At 31.8% G+C, this 15400-nt stretch overlaps 2 protein-coding genes across 3 annotated transcripts; both read right to left on the bottom strand.

Moving 5' to 3' along the window:
- Window positions 1–750: 750 nt before the first annotated feature.
- LOC103574178 (regulatory-associated protein of mTOR) lies at window positions 751–8415 on the bottom strand. Its single transcript, XM_014439907.2, has 9 exons — window positions 8343–8415; window positions 7660–8256; window positions 7468–7570; window positions 5026–5647; window positions 2851–4205; window positions 2701–2742; window positions 1542–2630; window positions 1112–1397; window positions 751–1014 (listed from the first exon to the last, which is right to left on the bottom strand). The coding sequence occupies exons 2-9, from the start codon at window positions 7849–7851 to the stop codon at window positions 816–818; spliced, it is 3888 nt and encodes a 1295-aa protein (XP_014295393.1). The 5' UTR covers window positions 7852–8256; window positions 8343–8415; the 3' UTR covers window positions 751–815.
- LOC106693236 (location of vulva defective 1) lies at window positions 8326–14742 on the bottom strand. 2 transcript variants are annotated; one of them, XM_014439909.2, is made up of 7 exons: window positions 14301–14742; window positions 13996–14159; window positions 13749–13905; window positions 11786–12379; window positions 11401–11691; window positions 11019–11321; window positions 8326–10379 (listed from the first exon to the last, which is right to left on the bottom strand). In XM_014439909.2, exons 1-6 carry the CDS (start codon window positions 14356–14358, stop codon window positions 11053–11055), a joined length of 1533 nt encoding a protein of 510 aa, XP_014295395.1. In that variant the 5' UTR covers window positions 14359–14742; the 3' UTR covers window positions 8326–10379; window positions 11019–11052. The 2 variants fall into 2 exon arrangements, with proteins under 2 accessions (XP_014295395.1, XP_014295396.1); XM_014439910.2 differs by having other exon boundaries at window positions 8482–10379; window positions 11113–11321; window positions 14301–14739.
- Between the last annotated feature and the right edge of the window lie 658 nt (window positions 14743–15400).

The raw sequence follows: 15400 nt of genomic DNA, 5'->3' as shown, positions 1-15400 counted from the left end.
AGCGATCGGCATGATAAATTTTTATTAATTAATGTAATTAGACATGTTATATGTACATAGGCGGCTTAAGACGTATGATTCATCGTCGTCTGCATTACATTCATCGTACGTTTGTTTCCGCCCTTCGGTAATGATTTTTTTCTTCTTTTTTTTTAATAACAAATTCTTATTGTTGTGTCATGCAAGAGAAAGCGACCAAAGACACTTAACAACTTAACGTCGGTTTACTGAATTGCTTAAGTTTTATTTTTAAATATTATTATTTTTATCAACAAAAAAAAACGGATTCAATTTCGTATGAATTTATAACAAGTATATTTAATAATGTTAAGTTTGCATAAATTATTATTTTTCTACCTTTACACTTTTCTATTTTTTTTTATTTTCTTTTTTTATGCAAAAAAATAAAGCATTTTGTATAAAGCCATTGTTTTATCGTGTTAAAATACTAATGCGTGAAACTATTTACATTTTATTTATAAATATATATATATATAATATGTATTTATATATGTATATGTCAATATTTTTGTGTGGGCAACAGCATCTATGAAAATTATTATTATTATTATTATTATTATTATTATTATTTTTATATTTTATCAATTATGTACAATCATTGTTTATTAGTTCGATTATTAGCGCAGTAGTGTGTTATTTCCGCTAATCATAAATTACGCAATACTAGTGTGAGTGAAAAAAAATTTTTGAATTTTTAAGTTACTTTTTTTTTTATAATTCATTATTTCATTCTTTTTTTTTTTTTTTTGGTATTAAAGAACGTACGCGCTGTGAGTGGATTCAATCTCCGACAGTCATCTACGAGGTTCAGCAGCATAAGCAGTTATAGAATTGTCAATACATCCAGCAGCAAGGATCACCCGGTACGGATGGAAATTTAAGCAGCTCACAGGACTTATTCGTGTACTCATAAATCCTTCGTGGAATTTTATTGTATTCACGAGATGGTTTGTCGTTGTATTGTATATACTGATGCAGTGATGCATAGATCCACTGTAAAGATAAAATTAAATTTATTGGCATTGTTTAAAAGATAAAAAAAAGGTAAGACGCTGATGTAAAGTAAAAGTAAATTTCGGTACAAACTTACCATGCAAAAAGATTAGCGACTGGGTGAACAGTAAATGCTGTAAGACCTTGAGTAGTTTGTATAACATTTATAGATGAATTTTTTCTGAGATCAAATATTCTAACGTCGCCACTGGATGAACCAGTAATCAAACGGTCTGTCTGTAAGCCGTTGGATTTAAGTAAATAAGCACCAAGAACCCAGGCATTGTGTTCACGCCAGGTCATTATTCTCGCTTCAGCGGGTGGTAATCGGCGATCAAACAGTCGGACTGAACCGTCGCCACAGCCAAGGACCATCATTGAACCTGCAAAGGGTCGAGATTTTATGTTCTTAGGAATACAAAGACATCAATACTCATAATAATAAGTTACAATAGAAAAAGTAAGAAATAAAGATGATAAAAAGAAAAATAAACACAAAGAGAAAAAAAAACGTATACTAAATATACCTGTTCCGTCGGTATCTAAACACGTGACGCAACAGTCAGCACCGGTAGGCAAGTCCTGTTTCTTCAATTCCGTTTCGGCATCCCAAAGTCTGACAACTCTTACATCTCCAGAGGCTGCTAACGTCAAAGATCGTTGCTCCCAACTAGTGACCAGTCCTGCAGAAGCTACAGAAGCTTTCGTTGCCGGTTGAACGTCTGCTAACGCTTGCCAAGCGGTCAGTAACGTGGGTTCACGGCCTAATAAGTTGCAATAATTTTTCCAAACTCGCACCGCGCCATCGTCTGACCCGGTCATCAAAAATGAAACGTCGTGGGAGTTGATAAACTCCAGTGTGGTAATTTTAGCAGACGTCTTGCTATTTCGAGACGTATGATAAGTCAACTTAGTACCCGAATGCCAGTCCCATATTCCAAAACTGTCTTTACACGCCACGACCACGTGCGAATCGAATGGATGAAGCATGACAGCGTCAGGTTGTTGTGGACAGCGACTGTGAAATATCTGGGATTCAATTCTCGATGCGTGTGTTTTCTGATACTCTTCACGCGCGTCACGTCGCTGTCTTGAGTTACGTAAATATCTCCATTCGCGTTCATAGTGCGCTCGGCTCTCCATATCACTTGTTGATTCTGTCACGCTGTCAAAACTCACTGGCTGAGCAAATTGAGCGCAGCTCCATTCAACAAATTGTGAGCTCGTGAGTGGCTTACGTAAGCCAATTATTTCATCTGTCTCCTCGGATATTGTATTTGGAATTGGTTTTCTGATACGATTTCCATAGACAGGTACACGTGACGATCGTAATAAATCAGACGTCGAGTTTGTCGTAGGCGGAGAGTCTTTATTGAGGTAACTTGTGCGATTTGACGGCGATGGTGGAAGTGACAGTGATGAAGCTATTTTAGTTTCCGACACTTCTTTCGGCGCTGATGACTCCTTCACTTGATTACGTATATGAGTTGTTACTTTTAGCGACATTCCCGCGACACCTGGATGAGGGTCATTGTCCAAAGCAGCGAGTCCGTGCCATAATTTCATGTAGACACTTCCGTATGAAAGACTCGGTAAATTACCCAGTGAACTGTGACCTAAAATAAAATATAAAAAATAACGATAGTTAATAAATATAAATTTATTTAAATTATAAATTAATATTACCCAGAGACTCGCAAGGCTTCCTTACGAATTCCCAATTATTTCCTATAGTGAGCGCAGTGAAACAAGACAATACATTAACCTCCACCCTTATCGAGTAATTAATAATAATTATTAATAATTAATTGTCATTATTAACATTTATTTTTATACCTAAACTGCTGATTGACGATGATGAGGAGACTCTTTTAATCCGATCAGAACCCAAACTTTCAATCCCGGTGTCCGATGAGTGTGAATTATTTGGCGGCAACATTTTTAACCGATCTCTTGATCCAATTCGTCTCATTCCGCTGAACGGTGAAAATGTTTCGACCACAAGATCTCGGCGTGAGTTTTCTTCAGCAACAGCCAATGTTACAAATGAGTTTTCAAAATGTTGTACCATCCATTGTAATGCAACGACTAATTCCTTTCTCACTAATGGCGACATGTCGTGCGTGACATTATTTATAAGTGTCATTGCTATTATCTGATCAATATTATTCGCATGTTCACTGCGTTTAGTAACACTATTGACAAAAGTACCGAGAGCATAAACACTAGCAGTTCTTACTTCCGGTATCGGATCTTGAAGCAGTATAGATAATTTTTCATGAGCAGTATCACGAACTCCACACCATCGAGCCTTCTCGTAATTATGCCAAATTCTGCCGAGGCAAAGACAAAGCCATTGTCTCAGTAAAGGATTTGAATCGTTTAATTGTTCAAGACAAATGGACACTAGACTACCTTGGAGAGCTGCTTCTTGTCCAAGTGGGTAATTATTTACGATACTAGCCAGCACAAATGTAGCTAGAGTACGATGTTCACTTGCCATTGACGTATCTTGTAATACAGACAAAAAGTACTTGTGCCCACCATCGCGCACCAAATCAGCTTGACACGAGCTGTCCACTGCGAGAATTTTAGCCCAAATAAATACCAAAAGTGGCCGTAGTTCTCTAGCACTGCTCTGCAATAATTTTAAAACATAAGGAAATATTCCAACGCTCAGTGCTAAGTTGACAGCCCATGGACCGAGATCTAGAAATTTTCCAAGCAGTTCTAAAGCACGAAGTCGATGAACTTGACTCAATAAAACTTGTAAGACAATTGGTAACTGCTCAGGCGGATCACGATTCTTAGACCCGAGTGTTAACCATACTTGAAATGCTGTTAATTGTTCCTCGAAGAATGGCGAATGTACAAATTGATCTTCGGACTCTAATATTAATGGCAATTGTGATAAGCATAAATCAAGCGCTAAATCCCATGCCTGCCACATTGGATGTTGATAAGTAGGCGGTAGTCTGGGGCAAGATACTGGTGTACAATCGTAAGAACGCAGTATTCGTTCAGCAAGTAAAAAATTTCTGAATAAGCTAGCTACTAGTAAATCTTGTCTAAATAAACGTTGAAATAAATCACGGGGTAATGTATTCCACGCGATAGTGTCTGTGATTGCTGTAAATATCCAATTTAATTCTCCAAGCATAGTTCGTCGATCAGTCAATTGTCCAGGAATCCTAATAAAAATTCATCAATAACAATCACTATAATAAATTTTTTAAATAAACACAGTCAAACTTCATTAACTTGGACAGTTAGTCTACGAAGGAGCTGAAATTTATTGGGAGTTCCGAGTTAACGGATGCCCTTTCTCCTTTGAAAAGTAAACTATAACGCATGTGCTCTTACATCACAGTAAAAAATATTCCCTGATAGCAAGACTTTTTGGTCAGAAAGTTGTTGTCAATCAGTTGCAAATTGACGACAACTTTCAGCTTTTGACTACAAATTGTTACCAAATTTCTGAGAAAACTGAAGGAAACTTTCCGTCAATTAATGGAATGTCAACCTTTGCCACCAACTTGATGACAAGTTACTGCAGTAGGTCATCGTTAATTTGCTGCCAGGTTGACTATCGGGGTTGTGTTAAAATCAACATAATCTGAGTGCTAGAAACGGTCTACACAATATTTGGGTTGAATTTTAACATAAAATTTGTATTAAAATCTTGACTGAAAATTCGTGTAATACGAAAAAATAGAACACTTTTTAAATGTCAGCGACACAAAAAAATGTTAACTTTTACATTTAATTTTTTTGCCATGATTTAACACAAAAAATTTAATACGGACCGTTTTTAACACAGTTACGCAATATTTTTTACTATGTACATGTATGATGAACATATAAATATACACAGACATATACAAACGTATAGCATAGGATGGGAGACAGTGTAGCTCGTGAGGCTCAAGATTGAGAGGAAGTTCCGAGATAATGGTATCCAAGTTAATGAAGTTCGACTGCAAATCAATATGATAGAAAAATTACACTTACTTATCAATAAGGTCCAATGAAATCTTAGGAACTAACTTAGAAGTATTCTGCATAACAAACCAACGTAAAGCTATTTTTATTGGAGTAGTCAAGCAAGAGGTAAAAACATCAGCCGGCAAATCCGGATTCATTGGTAATATTTGATTGGCCGCACAAGCGGCTAATTGGATACAATTTTTATATGATGGCATTTGAATACCAGCGACACCAGCAGCACGATTTTGTTTTTCAATCTCGTACTCTTTTTCATGCTGTTCAGCAAACTGTTGAAATGAATCAACAATAATACCAGCATTGGAGCAATCATATACATAAATACTCGGTGCGCCCATCCAAGTTTGCAAATCGTAAACAGATAATGGAATGTACTGCGTATACGTTCGATTGAAAACCCAAATTTCGCCATTACTTGTTGGCTTTGGGACTCCATGGCCATTGTAATGAAACAACACTCGCTCTTCTTTGGCATTTCTACGCAAAGACGTGCATAATTTCTTGACCTCCTCTACTGTCGGGTCTAGACTCTGCTTGTACCGAGCACGTGGCTGCCATCGCTCGTATTGTTTTTGTAAATTACTTCCTATTGTTTCTAACGCTTTTTGCGGACTCACTGACAGCGGGTCTGTAATTTTATAAATATTCAAGTATAAATTATAAGTAATAGTTTTTTTCTATTATTTTATTAAACGCAAAACTATAATCTGTCTAAAGACAATAAATAATTGCGGTGACAAAGTACAACATGCAGATTAGAGTTTCACCCATAGGCAAAATACTCTAGTGCGAACAAAATATTAAAAGTGCTGCGGATCCAGGGTTTTGATACGCTTAAGATCTTGGTTCATTTCCGGGCTCTATGAGGACTTTGACGTGGAGATTCGAATACTGGTGGTCTTGTTATAAATAATAGTAGATAATTGAGGTCGGACCATACTAACCGAATTTTTTAATTTAACTTTTCTTTTAATTTATTAATTTGTTACGAGCAACCTACAGTCTCTACGCAATTGCTGAGCATTACTACCAAATTTATTAAATACAATTTGAATTTAACTGTTGACTAAAACCTCTACTCTAGAATCTTTTATTTATTTTTATTATCATTAAAATTTAATAAGACAAATCTCCTCATTAATTCTCAAACTTATTGATTTCGGATAATGGAATTCTTGAAAAAAAAATCTACACACGGTCAATTTTCTTTTATTAGTCATCTTACTCATATATATACACAGTCATATTCAGTGACAAAGTAGTTAAAATATTAATTTATTCAAAGAAAATAAATACGATTGTCTTTTTTCCCGCGTAATTTAAATGTAATTCGAATGTTATAAATAAATTTATTTATCTCGATACTTGGCAATGAAAAAAAGTTTGAACCGTGAAAAGGCACAAATTAAAGTCAAGATAATATCCCAGGTAGCACACTTGCTTTTGTGACATCTATAAGATATCAGTTTTTAGGCTACTTTTTGACTTGTCAATAAGGCATCAATATGTTGACACAACGATCAAAAATTTATGTCACCGAACAAATACCTACTAAACGATTTTTTAATTGACATAAGACAGGAAAAACAACACAAATTTTTTCTGTCTCCGGAACCAACATTTGCATGTCATATTCATATCAAAAAAGATGACTTTGAGACAAAAAAAAATTTGTCTTGTCCTTTTCAAAGACATCCTTAAGACATCTTAAAGTTGACTGTGTGCTACTTGGGTATACAGAAAAATGATTTTTTGGCGCGAAAAATTTTTACTTGCCCTAAGGGCCAGTTTTTCAGACCTGGTTTTTCTAAACTTGGATTTTAATTATTATTGCTAGTATATCTGTGTATTAATATTGTATAGATAAACTAGCAATATTAATTTCAACCCGAAAAAAATAAACCTGGTTTGAAAAACTGGCCCTAAGAAATTCTTTGCGTTATGAATTGAAAACGAAAATATTCTTGGAATGAGAAAAAATTTATTGAGCCAAAAATCTTTTTCTAATCCTAAGAAAATATTTGGTTTCACTTCATAATAAATATACTATTTCTTGCTTCAAAAAATCTTTCTTTTTTGTGTAAATATGACTGGAAAATAATTTTCCTCATTACCTTACTCATATTAACAATAACAATTTTTATCGCTTCCAAAAAAATGTGTAAGACAAAGTTTCTCGTAAGATTTTCCTCATTCGAGTGACGTAATAATTCAAAACGTAATTAAAAAAGTAAAATTCGAAAATTCGGTTCATACTGCCTACCCTTAAATTACATACACGTAATTTTTATTATCGACTGAGTAAATTGTACTGTATGTCATCTCTCTTTATGTGCTATCTCAATTACGATTACATAATAAGAGACTTATTATACATGAGCACATGTACACAACACACTGACTATTTTAATAGTATTACTGTACATTATAAATAATAAATAAAATTACCAATCCAACACTCTAGTCGTGCACAAGGCTGAGTCTTGACAATATCTGGAGGATCAACGCCCACATTCAAACAGAGAACCAGAGCTACGCTCACTGTTTTCATCTATTTTAAAAAAATAAAAAGCTCATTATTATTATCATCATCATCTATTGTGATAAAAACACGCATTGTTATACATTTAGATACCATACCCGTTCTTTTAATCTCCAAAATTGTGTTATACAATTGATACCCTCAATAGTCGCAGTATGTCTCGGTTTATTAAAAGCAAGTGGTAATTCCCAATCTTCTTTTTCTTCACGACGCTCCACATCATGATTATCATCATCATCGTCGTCGTGTCCATTACCCTGACGTGATTGTTTTATTGCAACCAGTGACATTGTTGGTTTTTTTTTTTATTGTTTGCGCAATTATTTGAATTTATTTACTTATAATTTAACATGTTATTATTTATAAATACGTTATTTATTTATTATAACCAGCAATTTAGCAGCAGCAATTTATTTTTTTTCTAACTGGATCACTATTATATATATGTAAATATATATAGATAACACACCCACGAAAAAAAACTCACCTTCGCATTGTCCTGCGAATAAATTTATAGTTTATTTTGCGACGTCGTAACATTTGGAATTATTTATTATTATTTTTTAAACACTTGATATTTTTTTAAACAATAGAACAAAACTATGCATCACTCGTGTTAGTAATTCTTGGAGTATCATCACAGATCGCCATCGCCATGTTTCTAAACTTACTGCATTATCAACTGAGCAATCAACCTTGAGATAAAAAATAAATAATTTTATCTTACAAAGAAAAGAATTTTTTTTTTAATTACCCCACATATATATAATTAAATAATTACGTTTATTTATCTATATACAATACATGTTAAATATTTCAACACCTTTTTTTTTTACTTCAATACTGGACTTATGTACACAAGTGAAGCATTATTACAATTATTTTATTGTTATTACGTCTTCATAATACCAATACGTCTTAAAAAAATTATATATTACTCTGTAATTAAAAATTATATTTAAAAAAAAATTCATAATTATAATCAGTTTTTTAAAAAAAATTCTATTATTGTAGACGATGATGAAAGCGTAAAAATTTTTTCCCTGGTGGATTCAAATTACAGTAATTACCGTAATGAACGGTAGTGGGAAAAATTCCATTTTACGGTGAATTGCAGCATTTTGCGGTAATTAAGGCATTTTACAGTAAATTTGCGGTGAACAACCGGTAATTTGCCATGATACTGAAGTTAGCTGACGTCGAATAATTTTGAGATTTTTTTTTAAGTAATAAATCATAAAAAATTAAATATTTGAAAAAATTGCACCTGCAGATTTTTAAATTTTCTCCATGTGCATATTTTTAGTTTTTTTTTTTTTAATAATTGATTTGTTGAAAAAAAAAATTCGAAAATTACTAATTGTCTATTAACTTCAGGATCAGAATTTACCGGCTAATTTCGGCAATCCTACGGTATTTTAATATAAAGTACAGTATTGCACTGTTAAAATAAAAAAGCATACAGTATACTCGGTAAAAATGCCATAAATTAGCGTAAAATGCGGGAAATTTGTCGTAGAAATACCGATTTAACGATAAAAATGCAGTAAATTACGGTAATTATCGTAATTAACTGTATTTGGAATCCGCCAGGTTTGTTTCTTCTAATGTAAATCGTAACGCAATCGAATTAAATTCACAGCCTACGAAACATTACAACAGTGTTTTTTAAAAATATAAATATAATATTAAAAGTAAATGTCATTAATAATGTTTCATTGGAATAGAGATTCCCCGTGTAAAAAAATTCGTTCAAAAAATTTTCATAAAATATTAATGTGAGCTTCCATATTTAAGACGATTCTGAATTTTGAGTTGATCTATTTTTAAACTTTGAAAATATTAAAGAGTAAATAAGCTTTCAACTAACCGAAAGTGCACTTGGATTTGTGACATCTATAACAGTTTTTTGAGCTATTGATAAGGCACCAAAATGGTGACAAAATCAAAAATTTATGTCACCGAAAAAATATCTGCTTAAAAGACTTAACAATTTTTTAATTGAAATGACTTTTTTAAGACGGGAAATAAAAATCTTCTGACTTCTACATGGAAAGAATTTTTGGATAAAATTTACCCTACAATTTAGAGCAAACCTAGGCCATAAAACAAAATAATTAAGGGACTAATAAAAACTAATTCCTTTTGTTTTATTTTTTACTCTTCTTTATTTAAAAATTACCCAAAGTTGAGTTTTTTTAAGTCTATAGTTGAAGACTATTTAGAAACAGCAGAGTAATCATTTATCCTGGCTCAGTTTTACTCACAATTAACCAGTAAAATTTATTAAATAATTCTCCCAGTATAGAACCGACATCTGTACGTTTTATTTATTTAAGAAAACTTGGCTTAGAAAGAAAGTAAAATTTGCTGTCCTTTCGAAAGACATCTTAAAGTTGTCTCTGTGCTACTTAGGTGAGTACTTTCCAGGTACTTTTTTTTAAATTTTTAAGCAAAAATTAAAATGAATTATGAAAGTTTTTTGGCTCTTTGTAAGAACGAGGACTGGAGGTAAATTTTTATATTCAATTTTTTGAAAGTTCTAAAAATGATCAACTCAAAGTTCAGAATGGCCTCAAATTTGTAAGTTCACTGTCATAAACTTTTTTAGAACGATGTTTTTTCATATGGGTCAGTTAATGTAAATTCATGGAAAAATATAAAATAAACATTTCGTCGACTGTTATAGTGTAATATAATATAAATCTATGTGTAAATAATCTTTGCTTCTTTAAAATAACATCTTTGTCTTGAGGTTTTGAATTAAATCTTGGATTTAATTTTGCATAGTTTTTGGATCACCCAACTGCTTGTAACCCTGGAAAAAATAATACCCTTATTATTTATCAATACGTTGTTAGTAATAGTTTACTATATTTGAAGAAGAAATAATTTAATTAAAATAGATTTAGCAAAAACAAGCGGATTATTATAATTTGTATATTAATATGTTAAACTTAAGTGCAGGTATGTGCAAATCAAGCATATAAGGGCATTTTCAGACAATACCTACCATTTTTTAAAAATATTCAATGACTTTCAATTGTAATGACCGTATAAAACTTTGATAATTAATTTAAAAAAAGTTAAAGCATTAATTGAAAAAAAGACAACGCAGTTATAATTTCGCTGAGACATAGACTTAAAAAAAAATTATTTACTATTGATGTCAATTAGAAGGTAAACGAAATTTGAAAAATAAATTTCAGTAAAATCTTCATGTCAATTTTCTAGTTTGAATTTTCAAATTTGGTAGGCTAAAATTTATTCAAAAAATTTTGTTTAACTCCAACGAACGTTGTCTTTTTTTCAATTTATGCTTCAACTTTCTTTTAATTAATTGGAAAAATTTTAATAGTTGTAACGATTCAAGGTCATTCAATATTTTAAAAAACTAGGAGGCACTGAGAATGGGCTTGAAAAAAAAATTTGTTTAAGTGGTTTCAGTAATTATTACTCATGCGTTAATTATGATGTTAAAATAATTTCCATCAGTTCATGCTCCCATAATAGGGTGATGTTATTTTTAATTTTTGGTATCCATCGCTTACGGTGCTATTAAACGAATCACGTAGACGTTCAGTGAATGTCTTGTACTCCATTTCTGGATTACTTTGACCGAAATCAAAGTCTGCAACTTCAACATTAAAACGTGCTCGACTTTGTAGATAATATGCGATACCAAATACTATTAATACCACAGCAGCCAGTGTACAGGATACTGGTACGACAATTACCGATAACTGAGCTTTTGTCGTAACTAAAAAAAAAAAAGTTAAGCCAGTTTATTAAATTATACATTAATTATTATTTAAACTTATATAAATAAAAATAATTACCTTCATAAATGTTAATAGTTAATGGATAAACGTGCACACTGACGTCATTCTTAAGTATCATTATTATTGTATAAACATTAGGATCTAAGAAATAATGACTTATGGAAAAATTACAAGAGTTAAGCAGTTCGCCGTTATCGCATGTTTCATTCCCAGTTATATTATAATTGCCGCGATGGTACTCAAGACATTTATAAAAGGGACCAGATCCATGACACGTGACATTTAAAGACAATAGATCCCATGGCTTTATCCAATTAGTTCCTTCAACAGTTATATTTTTAATCGGAGCTAAAATATATAAATAAAAATTAATCAATTATTACTCCTACGCTTGTTATCCTTGATAAATAAATTGTATTGATATTTAAGCGGGACACGATACCTCTGACTTTAATTTCTCTCTGAAAATATCCGTATGTTTTCTTAGGATCCGGCGATACTAAGGACGTATTTACACAAACGTATGGCAATGAAATATTTTTATAGTCAATACTAGACCCGTCGGTTGACGGAGTTGTCGAGGAGTTCGTGCTTGGAGTTGTCACTGCTGGTTTAAGTGTTGTCGTGATTGGTTTAGGAGTAGTCGTAGTCGTGGTCGTGTTACTGGTAGTACTATTTGAAGGAATGGTTCCATTTGAAGGTGGTGCTGAGGTAGTTGTTGTTGTTGTTGTTGCTGGTGTTGTTGTCGGATGTGGAATAGTCGTAGGAGGATCATACGAAGCAACCACCAGTGCTTCTAATGACGCCACAGTTTCTGGCTTTGTAAAGTTATAATGAAAAGTATAATCATTACTTTGCCCATAATATTTGCAGTCGACAAACCAAAAAGTAGTTATCTCAGTAGCATTCGCTTCAATATAATCAATGTCGCCTTTACGTAATTTAATCACTACTTCCGCTTCTGAGTCGGACGATACATATTCACTTGTCAGGGTGTTATTAGATTGTTTTATTGTTATATTACCATTAAGGAGAGCTACAAAAAATTTAATATAATTAATAATTATAACACAGTAATTAAAAATAATAGTAATGGTTTATAAGTGGAGCTCCATACATTTTTCAGTTCCAAATGCTTGCATTTTAAATTTCTATAAATAAAATTTTTCCATATTTAGTTACACGGCGGATTAAAGTTTGAGGTCTTAATTTTGTCTATAACACAAGATTCCTAGACCTTGCAAGGGTAAAAAATTAATGAAAATAACATGAGATCTTAGAAGTTTTCAAAAAATAAATTTTTAAATATACAATTATAATTTTTATGAAGCCGTAAAATGGTCAGTGGTTATAAAAGTCGATATAAAAACTACAATAATTTTGGAGCTCTTGTAATACTTGAAAATTGACATATTTTTGTTACACCATCACATTTACGGTGGGCAGCAGCTCACCTAATACAGAGATTCAAATATTTTGGACGACTTCCTCTACTAGAATAGTGTAGTCTATTGGTATAGTACAAGAGTACATTGGCATACTCTTTCTGACGAGTTTATTAACATACTCAGGACGAATCTACTATCTATTATAACACACGTACAAATATACTATTCGTTGCACTAGTTTTCAGGACGATGTTTTTCATAGATTTATGTCCTGATATATACCATCATCTATTATGATGTCCTGAAAACTGCCGCCATGATCAAATGGCTTTGGGGACCGTCCTGTAACCCAACACAGGTTTTGATAAATGCCACAATCTACATATACGGTCGATAGGACCGTAACCCATACTTATTTTCCTTGGGTTTGATGGTTGACAAGTGTCAATACATAGAATATGGTCTTAGAATGTTTCGACTACTCTATACCGTCAAATCAAATAAAAATTACGTAGTTTATGGGTCAACAGAACAAGACTAATCAATCGCCACTACTCGAACATTAACTTTTTTGACAACACAATTGTCTCATCCTCAGCCAATATTTTTCTTTTTTTATTTACTCATATGTTTTTATCATTGTATATTGATTAGTGTAAAGCCGATTGGCGTTAAATAAATAAATAAAAATAAATAAGTACACAATAGCAAAAAGTGCACGTGTGCACGAAACTTTGAAATTTTGAAATCATTAGTAAAAATAAACATAATTTACATATGTATAATGTATGTGTGCATTGTATGTGTAATTTACATATTTTCATATGTATAACTATAAATTATTAGTGCTTACAAAATTCACAATTGCGCACATATACCTTCAATCTGCCGATACATACTTACCAATCCAACTTGACCCTAAGCAATATGTATATCAATCGATTTTTGCTTGACATAAACAGGTGGAGCCCCAATTATAGACCATTACCAAAATAAATTTAAAAAAAAAAAGCTTACGAGTTATTTCAAACGTTCGATGCTGACTTGTAATTTCCGGCCAGAAAAGAAATACTTTACGTTCTACTTTAACTTCAACAGTATATTCTCCAACTGGATATAACTCTGCTGGATATTGTACGCTCCAAATATTTGTGGTATTTGACGTTATCGGTGACTAAATAACAGTATATAAATTTGAATAAGTATTTGTAACACACTGTTATTCAATACTTATTATGACTGGTTATAAAAATTATCATGATACCTCATATCGGTGAGATGGGACTGCGTCATCTCTCCATATGTAAACAAATGTACCAGAAGGTCTGGTACCGTCACTGTAATAAAGATCTGCTTGAAAAGTTATAATACCACCTTGTACTGTTGGTCCATCGTGGGTCAATTTGACATAACCACCGTAGGCTGTACCTAAAAAAAATAAATAAATGACAGTTGGATAGAAAAAATTAAATGCATTAGAAAAAATTCCGCAGCAATTAAATACTACGCATATTTTTTTTAAGCGGTATATATTGTCAAAATAATAAACGTCATCATAAATTACTCTACCTTGCCATGTTAAACAATAAATTGTCGTAATGACATTTAAAAAATTAACACTCCTCATATTCAATAACTCACGTATCACATTTATTATTATTTTTTTTTCTTGGATTAATTTTAAATTTAAAATAAACTTTTACTCGCAATTCTGTGTACCAGTGACAATCACCTTTTGATAACGATCATGACTAACGCCATTGCCATTTATTAACAAATTATATGTATTATTTGAGTATGGACTTCACGAAGTTGTCTGTTACTCGAAGAAAGAAAATGGTTTTAAGAAAGAATATAGTTTTTTTTTGTTGGTAGCATGCATTTTATGCACATGCGCTCAATTTTGAATGTAGCGGGAAAAGTTTTAAATTATGATACTGAAGTTAGCCGACGTCTAATAATTTTTAAATCTTTGTAAAGTCGACGAATTATAAAAATAAAATATTTTGAAAAATTGCACATATAGTTTTTTTAATTTTCTACATGTGCATATTTTTTTTTTTTTTTTTTTTTTTGTAATTGACTTGTGGAACAAAAAAATACGACAATTGCTAATTGTCTGTTAACTTTAGGATCATTTTAAAATTCAAATGTTTAAATTTTTGAATTCAATTGATTGTTAATACTAAAATTAACTTATCGTAAAATAAAGATATAACTTTTTATGCGTGAATTTTGCAAATATGAGACAATTTATAAATTTTAAATAAATAAATAAATTAATTGATTAAAATAATTAAAATGAAATTTAAATAAATGCACGTACAAATTTCTCATTTATCTAAATACCCTTTTTTCAATTTTTATTCCACTTATATCATATTTATGTATTTAAAAATTTTAAAAATTGCTAATTGTTAGGTACATTCACTCACTAACTTTTTCACGATACCAGCATCAAAACTTGAAGTTTCAGTGTCTCTACAGCCAGTCGAAATAAGATAATTTCAGTTTAATACCGCAAATTAATATTAGCAAACGCGTGTATTGTCAATGCTTTCAGCCAGCGGGCAGAAACTAACTTGTTTCGTCTCTTGGGAATAAACAAATAATCTTACTGCCCGCTTACTGAAGGCTTTCCCAATATAAATTCTCTGATACTTGTCATT

This window comes from Microplitis demolitor, chromosome 7, assembly GCF_026212275.2.
Source record: "Microplitis demolitor isolate Queensland-Clemson2020A chromosome 7, iyMicDemo2.1a, whole genome shotgun sequence".
Classification (NCBI taxonomy): Eukaryota; Metazoa; Arthropoda; class Insecta; order Hymenoptera; family Braconidae; genus Microplitis; species Microplitis demolitor.
Note: the sequence above shows the minus strand (reverse complement) of the source record. Positions and strands in the feature narration are given on the sequence as shown.

Coding starts and splice junctions, on each gene's coding strand:
- LOC103574178 (XM_014439907.2), bottom strand. CDS start 7,851: ATGTCACTGGTTGCAATAAAACAATCACGTCAGGGTAATGGACACGAC. Junction 5,648..7,467: donor ACGACTAGAGTGTTGGATTG/GTAATTTTATTT, acceptor ATAAAATTACAG/ACCCGCTGTCAGTGAGTCCG. Junction 2,631..2,700: donor GAAGCCTTGCGAGTCTCTGG/GTAATATTAATT, acceptor ATTTTATTTTAG/GTCACAGTTCACTGGGTAAT.
- LOC106693236 (XM_014439909.2), bottom strand. CDS start 14,358: ATGAGGAGTGTTAATTTTTTAAATGTCATTACGACAATTTATTGTTTA. Junction 11,692..11,785: donor GAGAGAAATTAAAGTCAGAG/GTATCGTGTCCC, acceptor TATATATTTTAG/CTCCGATTAAAAATATAACT. Junction 11,322..11,400: donor AACTATTAACATTTATGAAG/GTAATTATTTTT, acceptor TTTTTTTTTTAG/TTACGACAAAAGCTCAGTTA.